Consider the following 15,511-nt stretch of genomic DNA (forward strand, 5'->3'; position numbering starts at 1 on the left):
GTCCGTGTCCGGGGAGCCCGGCCTGGGCCCGTCGCCCGCTCCCTGTGCCTCTGCGCCCACATTTCCTCCCGGCACCTCATGGGGGCCCCCTGTTGCCCCGGCCCCTCCCCACCTGCCTCCCTCCCTGGGCTCACACACGTCCGCCTCCCCAGACAGGCCCGTGAGCCCTGACGCCATGACCCTGGTCCCCCTCCCCCGGTGTCACTCAGCCTGTCACATCCCCCAAACCCACTCCTCCTCCCAGGGCCCCATCTAGGGGGGTGGCCCCCTGTCCTCTGGGTCCCAGGCAAGACCCCTGGGCGCCTTCTTCACTCCCCCTTCTCTCGCCCCCAGGGCCTGCCAGCCCAGAGCTGTCCTGACTCTGTCACCTCCTCTCTGTCCCCAGGTCATGGCTCAGGCCTCGTCCTCGCCCGTCTGCCCCTACACGGCCCCAGAGGGGTCTTTCTGCACCCAGGCCTGACCTGCCCCCTGCCGCAGCACCCCCCCACCGCCCTGGACCAGGTCCAGCCCCTCCGCACCCTCAGCAACCCCCCATCTCTCATCACCTCCTCAGGGAAGCCCTCAGGGCAGCCGCTCTTCCGCCGTCCAGGTCCCACTCAGAGCCGCTCCCAATTCTAGAACCACCACCCCCTAGTCCCCTCACCTTCCTGAGGCCCCCACAGTGCCCCATGGGACCCCCGTTAAAGCCCCCACCCCTGGGACCCGGGGTCTTCATGTCCTCTTGTGTGTTCCTCCCAGCCTGAGAGCTGCACAGGCGGGACCCAGCAATGGGGCTTAGGGACATGGAAAGGCTGACAGGACAAGGATGCTGCAGGGAGGGACACGGAACAGGAGGGGGCCCTGCTCGAGTCAGAATGCCGAGGGGAGACCCCTAGTGGAGACCTGTCCTTCCTCTGCTCAGTCCCCCACTATGACAGGCCCCATCTTCCCCCTTTGTCACCTCTCTACCCTCCCCTCCCGCCCTCTCTTGGCTCCAGCCACACCAGTGGCCTCCTCGCTGCTCCTCCAGCACACCAGGCACACTCCTGCCTCAGGGCCTTTGCACTGGCTGTTCTCTCTGCCTGGAATGCTTTCCCACCAGACCTCCCTAGGGCTCCCTCCTTCCCCTTCCTCAAGGCTTTGTTCAAACTACACCTTCTCAGGGAGACCCTTGCCCTAAATGAGTTCTAACACCACCATATTAGTTTCCCATGGCTGCTCAAACAAACTGAGTGGCTTAAAACAACACACATTTATTTGACGCTCTGGAGGTCAGAAGTCCAAGATGAGGCTCGCTGCGCTAAGTCAAGGGGTGGGCAGGCAGGCTCCTTCTGGAGGCCCCGGGGGAAAACGTGGTTGCCTGTTCCAGTTCCTGGAGGCCCCCTGAACTTCCAGCTCACGGCCCCTTCTCATCCTCAAAGCTGGCTGTGTAGTGTCCCTCTGACCCTGCTTCCTTCCTCTGACTCTCCTCCTCTTCTCCACATTTTTTTTTCCTGAGGAAGATTGGCCCTGAGCTAACATGGTGCCAATCTTCCTCTATTTTTTAGAGGGTAGGCCGCCAGCACAGCATGGCCGCTAACAGAGTGGTGTAGGTCTGTGCCTGGGAACTGGGCCCAGGCTGCTGAAGCAGAGCACGCTGCACTTAACCACTAGGCCGCCAGGGCTGGCCCCTCCCTCTCCACTTTTAAGAACCCTCGTGACTTCACTGGGCCATGGGGAGAAGGCAGGATAATGTCCCTCTTTTAAGGTCAGTGTTTTTGCAACCTTCATTCCTCTTTGCCACATGGTGGGACATACTCGCCGGTTCCACGGATGAGGACGTGGACATCTTTGGGGCCATTACTGCAATCGCTGAGTAGAGCTTTGAGTCAAGAAATCAGCGCCTGCTGGCTCCTTGGCACACACCCGGCACAGCACTCTAGACGGCACTGAGTCATTGGCTCCTGGTCCCCAGCCCGCTGCCCCGCGAGGGCAGGGATTGTGCTGTTTTCTGCTGTGTCCCCGATGAGGAAACGGAGGCCCGGAGAGGTGAGAGACTGGCATGAGGTGGCCAAGAGAGGGGCATGGGCTCGCAGGGGACCGGCCTCTCTGATGAACGGGAGTCACTGGAGGAAGGGGCCCAGCAGATGCGGGCCGGCCGGGCGCAGATCAGCATGTTTACTGAGGCAGCAGTGGTTGGGGAGCAGGGGTGCAGGGAGGGGGGTCGGGCCGCGGAGGGGTCCATGAGGTGCGGCTGGCCCTTCCCCGGCGCGCGCTCGCTCGGGAGGCGGACGTGGAGGCACAGGGAGTGCGCCGGTCGGGCGGGCAGCTGTGGTTCCCTCCTGCGCGGGGTCAGTCTGTCCGCAGCCAGCCCCCCTTCTCCTCCACCTCCTTGGTCACCACCAGCAGCACCTCACACAGGCCCTGAGCCAATGCGGCTGCCAGGAAGGTCCTGGGTGGAGAAATGGGGAAACTGAGGCCCAGGGGGCTCCAGGGGAGGGGGTCTGGTGCCAAGCCCCAGCCCTGGGGTTGCCTCCCCCTCACCTGACGCCGTCCTCGTCCCCCAGGGCCTCGGGCGCCCGCAGCTTGGAGTCCAGGTTGTAGTAGACGCCGTCCACCTGGCGCAGGGCCACCCAGTGCCGCCGGCGCAGCGGCAGGGACAGCAGCCCCAGCGACACGGGCGAGGGCAGGTTCAGGATCAGCCCCAGCACCTGGGGGAGGGCCAGCTGGGACAGGGACCTGTGCGGGTGGGCGGGGACATGTGGTCAGGCCGGCCCTCAGTGGCACCCACTGGCCCAAGGTTACTGAACAGCTGGGGCCCAGGCTGGCGTGGTGGCGGTGGCTGCCTGAGCCCAGCCAAGGACTGTCCCCAACAGCCCATCCTCTCACCTGATCACCCAGCCAAAGCTGCCCCCAGTCAGCCACCGACCCAACTCACTCGTCACCCCTCCACCACACATCTGTCCATTATCCACCCATGATGCACCCACTTACCCATCCAGCCACCACCCTCCTACCCATCGAGACCCCTAGTCCACCACCCTCCATCCAACCTCCCATCTACTGTTCATCCCACCACCACCCACCCACCCAACACCTTCTACAGCATCCACTCAACTCCCCATCCACTCTTCACACAGCTACCTTTGACGTTCTCCATCTATCTGTTATCATCCTTCATAGATCACCTGCCCACCCGCCCACCCATCCAAACTTCCCAGCCATCTAACAACCATCCACCATCCAACTGCCCAGCTACCATTCACCAAACATTATCCACCCACTGACACAATCAACCACCAGCCAGCCAGCCGCCAGCCCAACAACTTACCCAACAGCCAGGCAACTGCTCATCTACTATTTATCCATCCGTCCACCCATCCACCCACCCACCTATCCTTCCATCCATCCATCCATCCATCCACCCACCCACCCATCCATGCATCCACCCATCCTTCCATCCACCCATCCATCCATCCACCCACCCATTCTTCCATCCATCCACCCACCCATTCTTCCATCCATCCATCCACCTACCCATCCCTCCATCCTTCCATCCATTCATCCATCCATCCATCTATGCATTGATCCATCCACCTACCCAACCACCTGTTTGCTATCCACTGCCTACCAACTATCCATTTTCTATTCACTCAACCACCCATCTATTCATCCATCCCATTGCCCAATCACCACCTACTTAACACATCCAACCCCCCACTCACCATCCACTTAGTTACCCAGTTACCATTAGTCCACCCATCATCCATCCACTGACTCATCCCATTGACCATCTAGTCATCCTGCTCCTCCTTCTCCCATCTCCCAACCCATCTGTCTGCCAGGCAGCCATCATCCAGCCACACAAACCTTCATCCATCTACCCCTTCCTCCCTCCCTCTAGCCATTCATCCCCTGTCCTGCTTTGTCCCACACTGACTACCATCACATCACACCCCCTGTGCCAAGCTCAGCACACAGGACCTGGTGCTGTGGGTCCCACCTCCTTCTGTCCCACCACACGGCGGCCAGGCCCAGCCCCTGCAGGGCGGCCATGATCACGTTGACGTCATAGTTGCCAGTGCCCAGGAGGCTGCGATGGGGGTTCAGCCGGGAGTCTGGGGCCAACCTGGTTGGGGAGTGGTAGGAGCCTGAGTGGGGGGCCCCCGGAAAGGCCTCACTATCCCCACAAAGCAGGAGAGTCCCAGGGTCCGTGGGTCACCCAACCTTTGGACTCTTGCCTTTCTTCAGCCCCCACAACTCTTCAGCCCCAAGTCGTATTCCCCATGCCCCCCGACTCTCTGCCCATCCTCCAACCCCGTCTCCCTGCTCAGGCCATGTCCTCCTCCCCCTGGACCCTCACCAGCCTCCAGTCTCCCCCTCCAGTCCACCTCCCACAGGGCTGGGGGCTCCTTCTACCCCCAGTGCTGCCCCTGCCCCAGCCCTCCCCATCCCCCCACGATAGAGTCCCAGCCCCTCAGCCTGGCCTTCGAGGCCCCCCCAGTCTGGCCCCTGCGGGCCTCCTAGCCTCACTCCTGCCCCACCCCTTCCCAGCCACCTGTCCCCAACCACATCTCCTGTGCTCCTGCCTCCCAGCCCTTCCTCCAGCTGTCTGTGCCCCGGCCCGGGAGGCCCACCCCGTCACCACTCGTCTCTCTGGGCCCTGCCTCCTCTGAACAACGGCACCTCTGTTCTCTCTCTGGGCCTTTGGTGGGCAGGGCGGGGGGAGGGGTCGGAGAGGGGAAAGTTCGTGTGTTATTTTGCTGTGTGTCTGTTTCCCTGGCCTCCCTCAAAGCTGGGCTCCTAGCGGACTCATCTCTGGGGCTCCAGCACGGCCTTGTCGTGAAGGAGTTGACCAGTCCCTGTTTTGAATGACACGAGATAAATAAGTTCTATAATAATCAGCCTCAGGGGTTGGGACTCTGCCTGAGGATGCTGGGGGGCCACGGGAGGGCTGTGAGAAGAGAGGGGGAGACAGGGTCGCCTCTAGGTGTGGGGGCATTGCAGGACTGACTGGAGGAGAGACTGGCGACCAAGGGAGGGTCTAGGTGGTGATGGGGCCCGAGCTGGGGCCGGGGCTGTGGCGACAGAGGCGGGGATGGGGCAGAGAGAGAACAAAGTGATGTCTGACATCTTGAATAGAGAGGAGGAACCTTCTGGGCTGCCAAGAGGAGGAAGCCGTGCCAGGCAGAAAGAATGGCCCGTGCAAAGGCCCAGAGGCATGATGGGGTGGCTCATTCAGGGGCCGGAGAGCAGTTTGGTTTGAGGGGAGCGGCAAGATATGAAGCTGCAGAGGCAGGTGGGGACCAGAGCAAGCCACGCCTTGGTTCTCAGGCTGTGGGGCTCGGGACATCTCCCAGGGGGGCCGGGGAGCCACGAGAGGACGGTGAGCAGCAGAGGGGCAGCGGCAGTGTGGGGCGTGTGTAGCATGGACTGGAGGAGAAAAACTGGAAGCTGGGAGGCTGGAGGGGAGTGGGGACAAGGAGGGCCCAGATAAGAGAGGGTGGGGCCTGAGCTGGGGCTGAGGCGTGGGGACAGATAGGTACGGGAGGCCACGGCTCCCTCTCTGAGACCCCCGGCTCGGCCCTGGCCTCGCTGGGAGACGCAGGCCGGTGGCTGGGCCTCTGCGGGCCCCGCTTCTCCGGTGGTGAGGGCAGCAGACGGTCACCTCTTGCAGATCTCGTCGGCAGCCTCCTGGGTGAAGAGCTGCTGCTGCAGGACGTTGTTGAGGGCGTGGACGGCACACAGCTCCAAGCGCTGCCGTTCGTGGTACACGGAGGGCGGGCTCGGCTGTGCTCCTGGGGCCTGGGACATGCCGTCCTCGGCTCCTGCTTAGGGGGCGTGGGGAGAAGGTACTCAGGGGGCCCGCGATCTGGAGGCCCAACCTGCCAGCAGGCCCTGGGGGCACCGCCATTGGTGGTGAGGGGACACTGGGCCCCTGACCCTGCTTCCCGGGTCCTCTCCTGGCAAGAGGGTACCTCCACCCCCTACTCCCAGGAAAAATGCTCTCTCTTCTGCTCACCTAGCAACAGAGGACCACCCCCACCGCATCCCTGAGCGAAAGGGTCCCTATGGTGGTCACCTAGCAACAGAGAAACCTCCTCCCCTGTCTCTAGGTAACAGGCTCGCTCTCTGGTTACCTAGCAACAGAGGATTCCCCCCCCCCACTAGGTAACAACTCTCTTCTCTGTTACTTAGCAATAGAGGGATCCTCCTCCCCTGTCTCTAGGTAACAGGGTCTCTTCTGGTCGCCTAGCAACAAAAGTCTCCTCTCCTGTTCACTAAACAACAGGATTCTCTCCTCCTGTCACCTGGCAACAGGGCCCCCTCCCCAGACACCAAGCAACAGAGCCCTTTCCCCGACCCGTACCCCAACCGCCACGCTTGCCCGTTGCCTGGCAACGACCCTCACCCCGCCTGCCTCTCTGCTCCCCCGAACCAGGGGCTCCCGCATCCCCCTGGCCGGCGGCTCCGGGCTCCGAGCGCGGGGCTGGCTGCGCCGCTGTGACTGGGCAAGCGGGACGGACTACACCTCCCGGCGGCCCGCGGGTGCTGGACTACGACTCCCGGCGGGCCCCCCAAGTGCTCTTGCTCGGCACGGAGCGATTGGGTAGCGTGACCCGGAAGTCCGCTCTCGCCCCAAGAAGGCGGGACTACAACTCCCGTCAGTCCCTGCGGCGAATCCCGGAAATGTGCCGTCTAGAGGCCCAACCCTCCGTGCACTACCACGCCCCCTGCTGCTCAGAGGGTTCTGGGAAATGTAGTGGGTAGGCTCTCGCGATAGCTTCCGGGAGTGTTACTCCCATGTGTGCCCGCCCCCTCCAGTGGCGTCATGCTTAGCATGAAGATACAGCGTGACGTCACAGAAGGGCAAAAAGGGAGCAGACGCCAGACCGTGTTGAGAGAAAAGCCTCCAATATTTACTGAGACAAGAGGGAGATCCAGGGAAACTGAGGCCAGGGCAGCGGGAGGGTGGGGAGGGGGTCAATGAGCCGAGCATGTCCTCTGGGGCAGGAGCAGGCTTCTCAGCAGAGATGGATCCCGGGCCTGGAGGGGAGCTGGCAGCAGCCTGCGGGGGATACGGGGAATGAGAGGCTGAGACAGAGAGGGAGAGAGACAGACACCTGGAGGAGGGGACAGAGCAAGCCGGGGGTGGAGGAAGACCTGCAGAGAGGGCCAGGGACCCAGAGGGGGACAGAGACACAGAGGGAAGGGAGGGTCCCAGAGAGCGGGGGACACAGACTCAGAAAGAGGAGACCTGGACAGAGAGAGAGAGACGCAGATTCAGAGCCGTGGAGTGGAAGGTTAAGGGGACTCAGAAATAAAGATCGGTCATCAACCACAGCTGCAGAAGCAGCAGCGCCCGAGACCCACGCCCTGCAGAGCCCGGGAGCCCAGGCCCGGGGACGGGGGCCCGGCCGCACCCAGGAGGCTGTGCCAGAAGGCGGTGACAGTGGCGGAGCCGGTGACGGCGCCTGGCTCGGCGGGGTTCTCCCTGTGGGTGTGCACAGCAAAGCTTCGGCCCGTGGGGCCCGGGGGTCCGCTCAGCTCCACGTCCACCACATGCGTGTCCGTGAGGCTGGGGCGGGCAGAGCGGTCAGTGTGGCCGGCCCGGCTGCGGCCCAAGCCCCGGCTCGGCTTAGCTCACCTGAGATCGGCCACAAGCACCCCGATCACGCGGTCGAAGCCCAGGCTGGGGGCGGCCAGGGCGGCGGCCGCCATGGTGTTGGAGTTGCGGGGGGCGAAGGGGCAGAGCCCGCGCACGGGGCCTTCGTAGAGCACCGTGCGAGGCCCCGTGCTGTGCGCCGCAGCCAGGGCGCCCTCGAGCCGGAAGCCATCGGGGTGCGTGGCCATGGTGACACGGAGGCTCTGGAAGTGAGACTGGGATCAGGGGGCCCGGGGGTCTCTGCAGGCCCCCTCCGGTTCCCGGGGAGCCCAGCGGGCCCTCACCTGGAGGCCCCCGGCTGCGTCCAACCTGGCGATGTCCTCAGTGCCCCACAAGGCCCCCCGGGCCACAAACACAGCGTGGTCCCAGCGGCGCGAGGCCTCCAGGAGCTGCTGCTCTGTGGCCGGGTCAGCCAGGGCTGAGGGGGACCCCACCTGGGGCAGGTGCAGGTGGGAGGGGCTGAGGTCAGGGGACCCGTCCCACTTTGGGGGTCGGGGGGCGGGGCATGGCGGAAGGGGTGGGGCTCACCAGGAGATTGGCATAACGCAGGATTTGTGCCCCAGATTCGTGGATTATTTTGGGATGGGCCACTTCCACCACAAGGTCAGGGTGCCTGGGAGACGGAGAGATGGGGGAGGGCCTTGGAGCCGCATTAGGTCTCCCCTCCCCAGGCCCCTCAGAGTTTATAGAGGCCTGGCAGGCTTCACCCTGGCCCGGGAGGGGAAACAGGCTGGATGGCTTGTCTCGTTTCACATTTGGGTGAACCAAGGCCCAGAGAGGGTAAGGGACTCGACCAAAATCACACAGCACCCAAGGGAGGCCAGACAGGAGCTTCAGGCAGCCCCACTCTTGAGGGTGAGGTCACTGACCTCTCCCCAACGGCAGCGAGGTTCTGGAGCTGCAGGGAAGGGGGCACGCTCCCCGCCATTCGTGCTGGATCGCGATTCCAGACAAAAACAAGTTCTAGGCCCAGTTCCGGTCCCTTGGTCAGCAGGTGGGAAACAAGGAACTGTCCTGGGGAGACGAAAGGAGACTCAGAGAGGGGGACAGGGACCCAGAGAGAGGGGGACATGGACCCAGAGAGAGGGGGACAGAGACCCAGAGAGAGGGGGACAGGGACCCAGAGAGAGGGGGACAGGGACCCAGAGAGAGGGGGACAGGGACCCAGAGAGAGGGGGACATGGACCCAGGGAGAGGGGGACAGGGACCCAGAGAGAGGGGGACAGGGACCCAGAGAGAGGGGCACAGGGACCCAGAGAGAGGGGCACAGGGACCCAGAGAGAGGGGGACATGGACCCAGAGAGAGGGGGACAGGGACCCAGAGAGAGGGGGACACGGACCCAGGGAGAGGGGGACATGGACCCAGAGAGAGAGGGACACGGACCCAGGGAGAGGGGGACAGGGACCCAGAGAGAGGGGGACGGAGCCCCGATATGGAAAGTGGAAGATGCCCCTGGGGGCACGGAGACAGAGCCAGGGCCCAGATAAACACTGATGAAAGGTGTGTTTGTCGGGGGCACAGGGACTTTTGGGGGCTTCAGGAAGGGGCCTGGGAAGAGGCCCCAGACGGGCAGGGACTCACCGAGGCGGCCGTAGCCCACCACCCCCACCCTCCGCGGCGCCCCGTCGAGGGCCATGCCCTGGCAGCTGCGCTCGCGGTCGGAGCTCCGTCGGCTGCTCGCTGCCCCCACACCCGAGGCCTGGACCGCGGCTGATCTTTGGACATTTGACCCCGAGCCTCTCCAGAACCTTCCCCCTTCCCGCGCAGGTTGGCTGCCTGGGGGCGGGGCAGCATCCTGGGGCCGTGGCCGCGGTGACTCGGGGTTCCAGGGGCCCCGCGTGGTCCCCACTATACCCGGCCAGGTCCTTCTCTGCATCGCGCCCTCCTCCTTTCCTGCTGATGTGGAAAATTTCCTCTGCAGTCCCCCGCCCCCCTTTCGGGGCCGGCCAGGTTGCCATGGAAACTGCATCCTGCTTGGGGGGCGGGTAGAGAGGGTTGGGAGCCAGGGAGAGGAGATGGTGACGGGACGCTGGGCTCGCAGTCTGTCCCTTGCCCCTGCCTTTCCAATCCCCGCCCTCAAGGCCGCTCCCTGTGCCTCGGGCGCCGTGTTTCTCGTCAACATTTCTCCTCCGTGTTTTCTCCCTTCTCTTTCTCGGTCTCTGATCTCGCTCCCACTCTGCCGCTGTCTCTCGGCCTCTCCCTGGCTCTCTGGCCCTCCAGCTCCCCCCTCCCCCACCTCCTCTGGGCTGGCTGCCATCCTGTCCCCAGCCGGGCCAGGCCCTCACCTCCTCCCCACCTAGAGGTCCGAAGAAGGCCTGGCCTGGTCATGCCCCGTCTCCCCACAAGGCAGCCAGAGTGCGTATTGGGCTCATCCTAGCCTCAGTGGGCCCATCTCCCCAGCCCCTCTCCAGAACCTTCCTCCCTCCACCTGATCACCCCTCAGTTCACCTTGACTTCCCACCTTTCATCCTCCCCTCCCCCGCCACGATACCCCCAGCGCGCCACCCCCCACCCCCCCGAGCCCCCCATGGAACATTCTCGCTCCCACACATGTCCCTCCCCTCTCCCCACCTCCCATCTGCCTGCCAGGCCTGGGGAGGCCCCGAGTGCCCCCCGAAATGAGCCCCAGCCCTGCGCCTCGCGGGTGCCTGGCATCGGAAATGGCGGAGGCTGCGGCAGAGCCCTGCCCCCAGCCGCCACCTGGTACCCGCTGCAGCGTTGCCATGGCAACCAGGATCGGGGCGCTGAAAGAGGACGAGAGAGAAAGAGCATGAAAGAGGGAGCGAGGGGGAGAGTCCCGGGTCCACAGGCAGTGGAGCAGGCAGAGCAGAGAGATAGGGCCTGAGACCCCAGCCAGACGGTCCCGTCGCAGCAGAGGCGACAGTGGCTGATAAGGGAAGAATTTGCTTTAAGAGCCCTGGGGGCCGGTGGGGGATGCTGTGGGGCAGAAACAGCCAGGGAAGAGGGGCAGGCCTGGCACACGGACCATACCTTCAGTCGTGGAGTCCATGGGGCCTGGGGGTCCCACAGCACCCAGGTCTGCCACGTATGGGGGCCAGGATGGGCAGAGGCGAGGGGAGAAAGGGGACTGAGACCCAGCCTGCTCCCCTCTCCCAGCCCTGCGTGTCCACACGCCTTGTCCTGCCTGGACCCCCTGCTTCTGGTTGGCATCTGCCTGTCTACACAGAACTGGCCACCCCAGTCCTCTTGAGGCTGTGCTGGCACGTTGGCCTCCTTGGGCCCCCCCCAGCAGCTGCCCACGGTCCTGGCTGACTCCCGGTGTTCGCTCCCCCTTGCTGGCTCCTGTCCCGCCCCTGGGGGCTCTACGGTGGCCTCCCCCCTCCCAGGTCCCGGGCCCCATCCCTCCTGCCTCTGTGTTCACCTGACCACAGCGCAGCTCCCCTCCTGCCCAGCAGGCCCGGGTGCAGCGAGAGCTCCCCTTGAACCCTCACACCCGCCCCATCACTCCTCCCCTCCCCTTCGGTGCCACCCGCTGTCGCTGTCGCCAGGCAGTGTCACAAATGGGTCTGCAGTGGAGAAGGACACTCTGGTTCGGCTCTGTTGTGGCTTGAATTGTGTCCTCCAAACAGAGAGGCCGCAGTCCTGACCTCCAGGACCTGTGAATGGGACCCAATTTGGAAACAGGGTCTTGGCAGATGAGCCAGTCACAACGAGGGCCTGCTGGAGGAGGGTGGGCCCTAATCCAATACCCCCGGTGTCCTTATAAAAAGGGAGAACTGGGACACAGACACGCTCAGAGGGAAGACAAGGTGACAAGACACAGGAAGAAGGCCATGTGGAGATCGCAGTGACGCTGCCACAAGGAAGGTCTGGGGGGACCAGGAGCTGGAAGAGGCGACGAGGACCCCAGAACCCAATCCAGAGGGAGCTCAGCCCTGCCCACACCTTGATCTGGGATTCCTGGAGCCAGAACTGTGACCCACCAAATGCCTGTTGCCCTGCCCCGCAGTCTGTGGGACCTCATCGCAGCCGGCCCAGAAAACTAACAGGCCCCTTGGGTTTCTGCTGTGAAGCAGGGGGCGGGGAGGCCCCCAGTATCTGCCTCACAAGGGCTGCGGGGACATTCGATGCACGTGTCCTGGGTGACCCAGGCCTGCCAAAGGTCCCTGAGGTGAAGGGCATGGGGGCTGGGACCACCGGGGAGGTGCCGCAACCCCCCTCACCTTGCAGATGGGACCTGTGACCTTGAGTTTCCCCTCCTCTCCTTCCGCACCCCACCCACATTCCGTTTCCTCTCTCCTCCATGCTTTCATGACCAAAAAAAAAAAAAATTTTTTTTTTTACTTTTTCCGTGTTTTTTTTTTAAAGTAATTACAGAGCAGGTAGTCGTTGACGCAAACCTCCCTTCAGTATCAAAAGAGTCTGTGGGGCAGGGGAGGGCTGGGGGCGACGGCGGGGGCGGGCGGAGGCGGCCCCCCCAGCACACGGGGCCGGGGCCGGAGTGGACTGAGCGCGGGGACAGGGCCGGGGCGGCCGGAGGCTCTGACGACGTGTCGGTCTCTTCCGTTTCGAGGGCGGAGGGGGGGGACGGGGAGAGGGGGACAGGCGTCGAATTGCAAAAAAATGAACCGTAAAAGGGAGATCGTTAGGGGGCGAGGGGAAAGGACGCCCCTCCAAAAAGCTCCTCTCTCCCCTGGAAGGCGGGGGGCGGGCCGGGAACGGTGGTGGATCGGGAGAGCGAGGAGGAAAAGCGGAGGTTCCCAGTCGCTTCTCCTGGACCCCGCGGCCCCTCCCGTCGTCGGGGATGGGGGGGCGGGGCCGGGGCCGCGCAGACTCGGTGCCCGGAGCCCCACCCTGTCCTCGCTGGGGCCAGCCGCCCTGGGTCCGGACGCGATGGGGCTCGGAGCCGCCCCCCCCAGCCCCGCGGTCCCGGTGCGCCCGGGGGAGAGGGGGCGGGGCCGCGGCTGCGGGGCGGGGTCCAGGCTGGCCACGCCCACCGCGCGCCCCCAGCCCCGCCCCGCGCCTTCAGATCTGCGTCTCTTGCACGTTCTCCTTGGAGCCGCTCTTGAAGAGCAGAGGTTCGTGGATGGAGTTGAGGCCGGGCGGGCCCTTGCCCCCGCAGCCCCCGCCGCTCGGGTTGCTGCTGTAGTGCGCCTTGAAGGCGGCCGCCACGTAGTGGTGGTGGTTGAGGTGGTCGCGCTCCAGGGCGGGCAGGGCCAGGTGGCTGTCCCCGCCGACCCCTCCCCCGCCGGCCACGGCGGCGGCGGCGGCCACGGACACGGCCGAGGCGGCGGGCAGCTCGTCCTCCACGTTGATGATCTCCACGGTGCGCGTGGGCCCGTGGTGCTTGTGGAGCTGGTGCTGTTTGCGCAGCTTGTAGAAGGCCACCAGCATCACGGCGGCCATGAACGTGATGGCCACGAAGCAGCCGATGATGATCTTGGTGGTCTTCATCACGTCGTCCAGGTCCTTGAGGGCGTTCTCCGTCACATCCGTGATGGGCACCGTGAACGCCTTCTCCGTGGGCCGCGACGAGCGCGGGGCGGGCGCCGTGGTGGACGACGAGGCGGGGCCGGCTGCATCCCCGGGCCGGCCTCCCCCCCACACGCCGTCCGTCGTGGGCCCCGGGGGCTCCTTCTCCGTCCCCCGCGGCTGCAGGGCCTCCTCTCCGGGCTGCGTCTCCAGGGTCTCCACGGTCACCGTGGTAAAGTAGGTGTAGCCACCGCTGCCCCCTGGACCGCCAGCGCCACCCCCGGGGCCTCCTCCCGGGCCTCCCGCCCCGCCGGCCGCCACGGGGTCCACGGCCGAGACGTTGAGCGTGGCCGAGGCGGTGGTGTTGCCGGCCGAGTTCGTCACCATGCACGTGTACTGGCCCGTGTCCTGCACGGTGACGTTGGTGAAGTTGAGCGTGCCGTCGTGCAGGACGGAGATGCGCACGCGGTAGGAGCCGTGGGTCATGAGGGTGCCGTTGGGCGTCAGCCAGTTGACCGAGGTCATGGAGGTGCCCGTGCGGCACTTGAGCTCGGCCGCCATCCCTTCGGTGACGTTGAGGTCCGTGGGCGGCTCCACGATGACGGGCGCGTAGCAGGTGAAGTGCGACTGGTCCAGCTCGCCGATGTAGCGCCCCTTGAGGCCGGCGGGCGCGTGGCAGCGGGCGCAGCACGTGGTGTTACTGGGCACCGTCTCCTTGAGCCACCAGCTCAGCCAGAGCACGTCGCAGTTGCAGTGCCAGGGGTTATGGTTGAGGTGGACGCGCTCCAGGCGGTGCAGGGGCGTGAAGAGGTCGTGGGGCAGCGACATCAGGTTGTTGTGGGACAGGTTGAGCTCCTCCAGCGACTTGAGGTCGTCGAAGGCGTTGCGTTCGATGGTGGCCACCTGGGCGTGCATCAACCACAGCTTGCGCAGGCTGGTGAGGCCCTGGAAGGAGCCCGGGCGGATCAGGTCCAGCCGGTTGCCCGACAGCTCCAGCTCCTCCAGGCGCACCAGGGCCGTCAGGTTGGGGATGTCCTTGAGGTTGCACATGCCCAGATTGAGGTAGCGCAGGTTGACCAGGCCCTCGAAGGCCGCCTCCGAGATGTACTCCAGCCGCTTGAGCTCGCCCAGGTCCAGGCGCCGCAGCGAGGGCACGCGGTTGAAGGCGTAGGAGGGGATGCTCTCGATGGGGTTGTTGCGCAGCCAGAGCTCCCGCAGCTTGGACAGGTACTCGAAGGCCTGCGTGGGCACCGTGGTCAGCCGGTTGTCGAACAGCTCCAGCGTGTTGAGGCTGGGCAGCCCGTTGAAGGCGCCCACCTCGATCTTTCGCACCAGGTTCTTGCTGAGCTGCAAAATCTCCAGGTGCCGCAGGTGCTTGAAGGTGTCCGTCCGGATCACCTGCGGTGGGGGAGGGAGACACGCATCAGTGACACCCAGGAACCGTCGCCCGGTCGCCCAGCGCTGGCGAGGGGGACGGGGCAGCCCCCCTCCCCCATCTCTCCATCTCGGCTGGTGGCTGGATGAAACCCCTCTGGAGGCCAATGTGCGGTGTTTCTTATAAAGGTGAACACGGAGTTACGCACGACCCGGCCATCCCACGCCCCAGCGTTTCCCCAGGAGCCGCGAGAGCAGACACCCCTCTGGCTGCCGGGGCCAGGTGCTCACGGCAGACCCCAGGCAACCCAGGTGTCTGTCAGCAGGTGAGGGACACATGCTCTGCGTCTAGACAGTGGACACCGCGGCTCAGTGATGACAAGCAAGGAACTATGGACACAGAGACTCAGCTGAATCTCACGGGCATCGTATTGAGCAAAGGAGGCCAGACCCCAAGGCACAGGCGTGGCAGGATTCCACTCAGGCCACGTTCTAGGTGTGCAGATCCGTGTCTCTGAGCACGCGTGTGCATGTACATGGAGGATGGGCTGGGAACGGGCACAAGGGAACTTTCTGGAAAGTTCTTAGGGCCAGCCCAGTGGTTAAGTTTGTTCACTCTGCTTTGGCGGCCCGGGGTTCATCGGTTTGCATCCTGGGCATGGCCCTACACACCGCTCATCAAGCCATGCTGTGGCTGCATCCCACATAGAAGAATCACAAAAACCCACAACTAGGATATACAACTATGCACTGGGGCTTTGGGGAGAAAAAAACAAAAAAAGAGGAAGATTGGCAACAGATGTTAGCTCAGGGCCAATCTTCCTCACCAAAAAAAAAAAAAAAAAAGAAAGAAAGAAAGAGATGTTCTGTATTGGGATGGTGGATGCAGCTGTTAAAACTCCCCAAACTGAATGCGTCCAATGGGGACATTTTGTTACATGTAAATGACACCTCAATAAAAGAGATTAAAGATAGTTGTGCCAGCCGCTAACACACACTGAGCACTTCTCCGGTGGCAGACACTGTTCTGAATGCTTTATGGGCAACCACTCATTTCATCTGCCAGGCCGCCCTATGAA

General features: G+C 64.1%; 3 protein-coding genes across 12 annotated transcripts in view; all 3 read right to left on the bottom strand.

Moving 5' to 3' along the window:
- Positions 1–1,212: 1,212 nt before the first annotated feature.
- Positions 1,213–6,594, bottom strand: JOSD2 (Josephin domain containing 2). 3 transcript variants are annotated; one of them, XM_014863708.3, is made up of 5 exons: positions 6,371–6,594; positions 5,627–5,786; positions 3,962–4,087; positions 2,503–2,697; positions 1,213–2,410 (listed from the first exon to the last, which is right to left on the bottom strand). In XM_014863708.3, the coding sequence occupies exons 2-5, from the start codon at positions 5,770–5,772 to the stop codon at positions 2,311–2,313; spliced, it is 567 nt and encodes a 188-aa protein (XP_014719194.1). In that variant the 5' UTR covers positions 5,773–5,786; positions 6,371–6,594; the 3' UTR covers positions 1,213–2,310. The 3 variants fall into 3 exon arrangements, with proteins under 3 accessions (XP_014719194.1, XP_044614830.1, XP_014719195.1); XM_044758895.2 differs by having other exon boundaries at positions 5,627–5,789; positions 6,371–6,489; XM_014863709.3 differs by having other exon boundaries at positions 6,329–6,465.
- Positions 6,595–6,856: 262 nt separating this feature from the next.
- ASPDH (aspartate dehydrogenase domain containing) lies at positions 6,857–10,079 on the bottom strand. Of its 7 annotated transcripts, none has more exons than XM_070498895.1 (7): positions 9,207–10,077; positions 8,494–8,638; positions 8,153–8,237; positions 7,909–8,058; positions 7,607–7,827; positions 7,383–7,537; positions 6,857–7,027 (listed from the first exon to the last, which is right to left on the bottom strand). In XM_070498895.1, the coding sequence occupies exons 1-7, from the start codon at positions 9,880–9,882 to the stop codon at positions 6,984–6,986; spliced, it is 1,476 nt and encodes a 491-aa protein (XP_070354996.1). In that variant the 5' UTR covers positions 9,883–10,077; the 3' UTR covers positions 6,857–6,983. The 7 variants fall into 7 exon arrangements, with proteins under 7 accessions (XP_070354996.1, XP_070354998.1, XP_070355001.1 ...); XM_070498897.1 differs by having other exon boundaries at positions 7,383–7,453; positions 9,207–10,076; XM_070498900.1 differs by having other exon boundaries at positions 9,480–10,072.
- A 1,277-nt stretch (positions 10,080–11,356) lies between these two features.
- LRRC4B (leucine rich repeat containing 4B) overlaps positions 11,357–15,511 on the bottom strand; it is a 39,664-nt gene continuing 35,509 nt past the window's right edge. For both annotated transcript variants that reach the window (XM_044758817.2, XM_014863711.3), the window contains exon 3: positions 11,357–14,456. In XM_044758817.2, the coding sequence (XP_044614752.2) occupies positions 12,612–14,456 (1,845 nt within the window). In that variant the 3' untranslated portion in view covers positions 11,357–12,611. The remainder of the gene's footprint in view (positions 14,457–15,511) is intronic.

Source organism: Equus asinus, chromosome 26, assembly GCF_041296235.1.
Source record: "Equus asinus isolate D_3611 breed Donkey chromosome 26, EquAss-T2T_v2, whole genome shotgun sequence".
In the NCBI taxonomy this organism is placed as follows: Eukaryota; Metazoa; Chordata; class Mammalia; order Perissodactyla; family Equidae; genus Equus; species Equus asinus.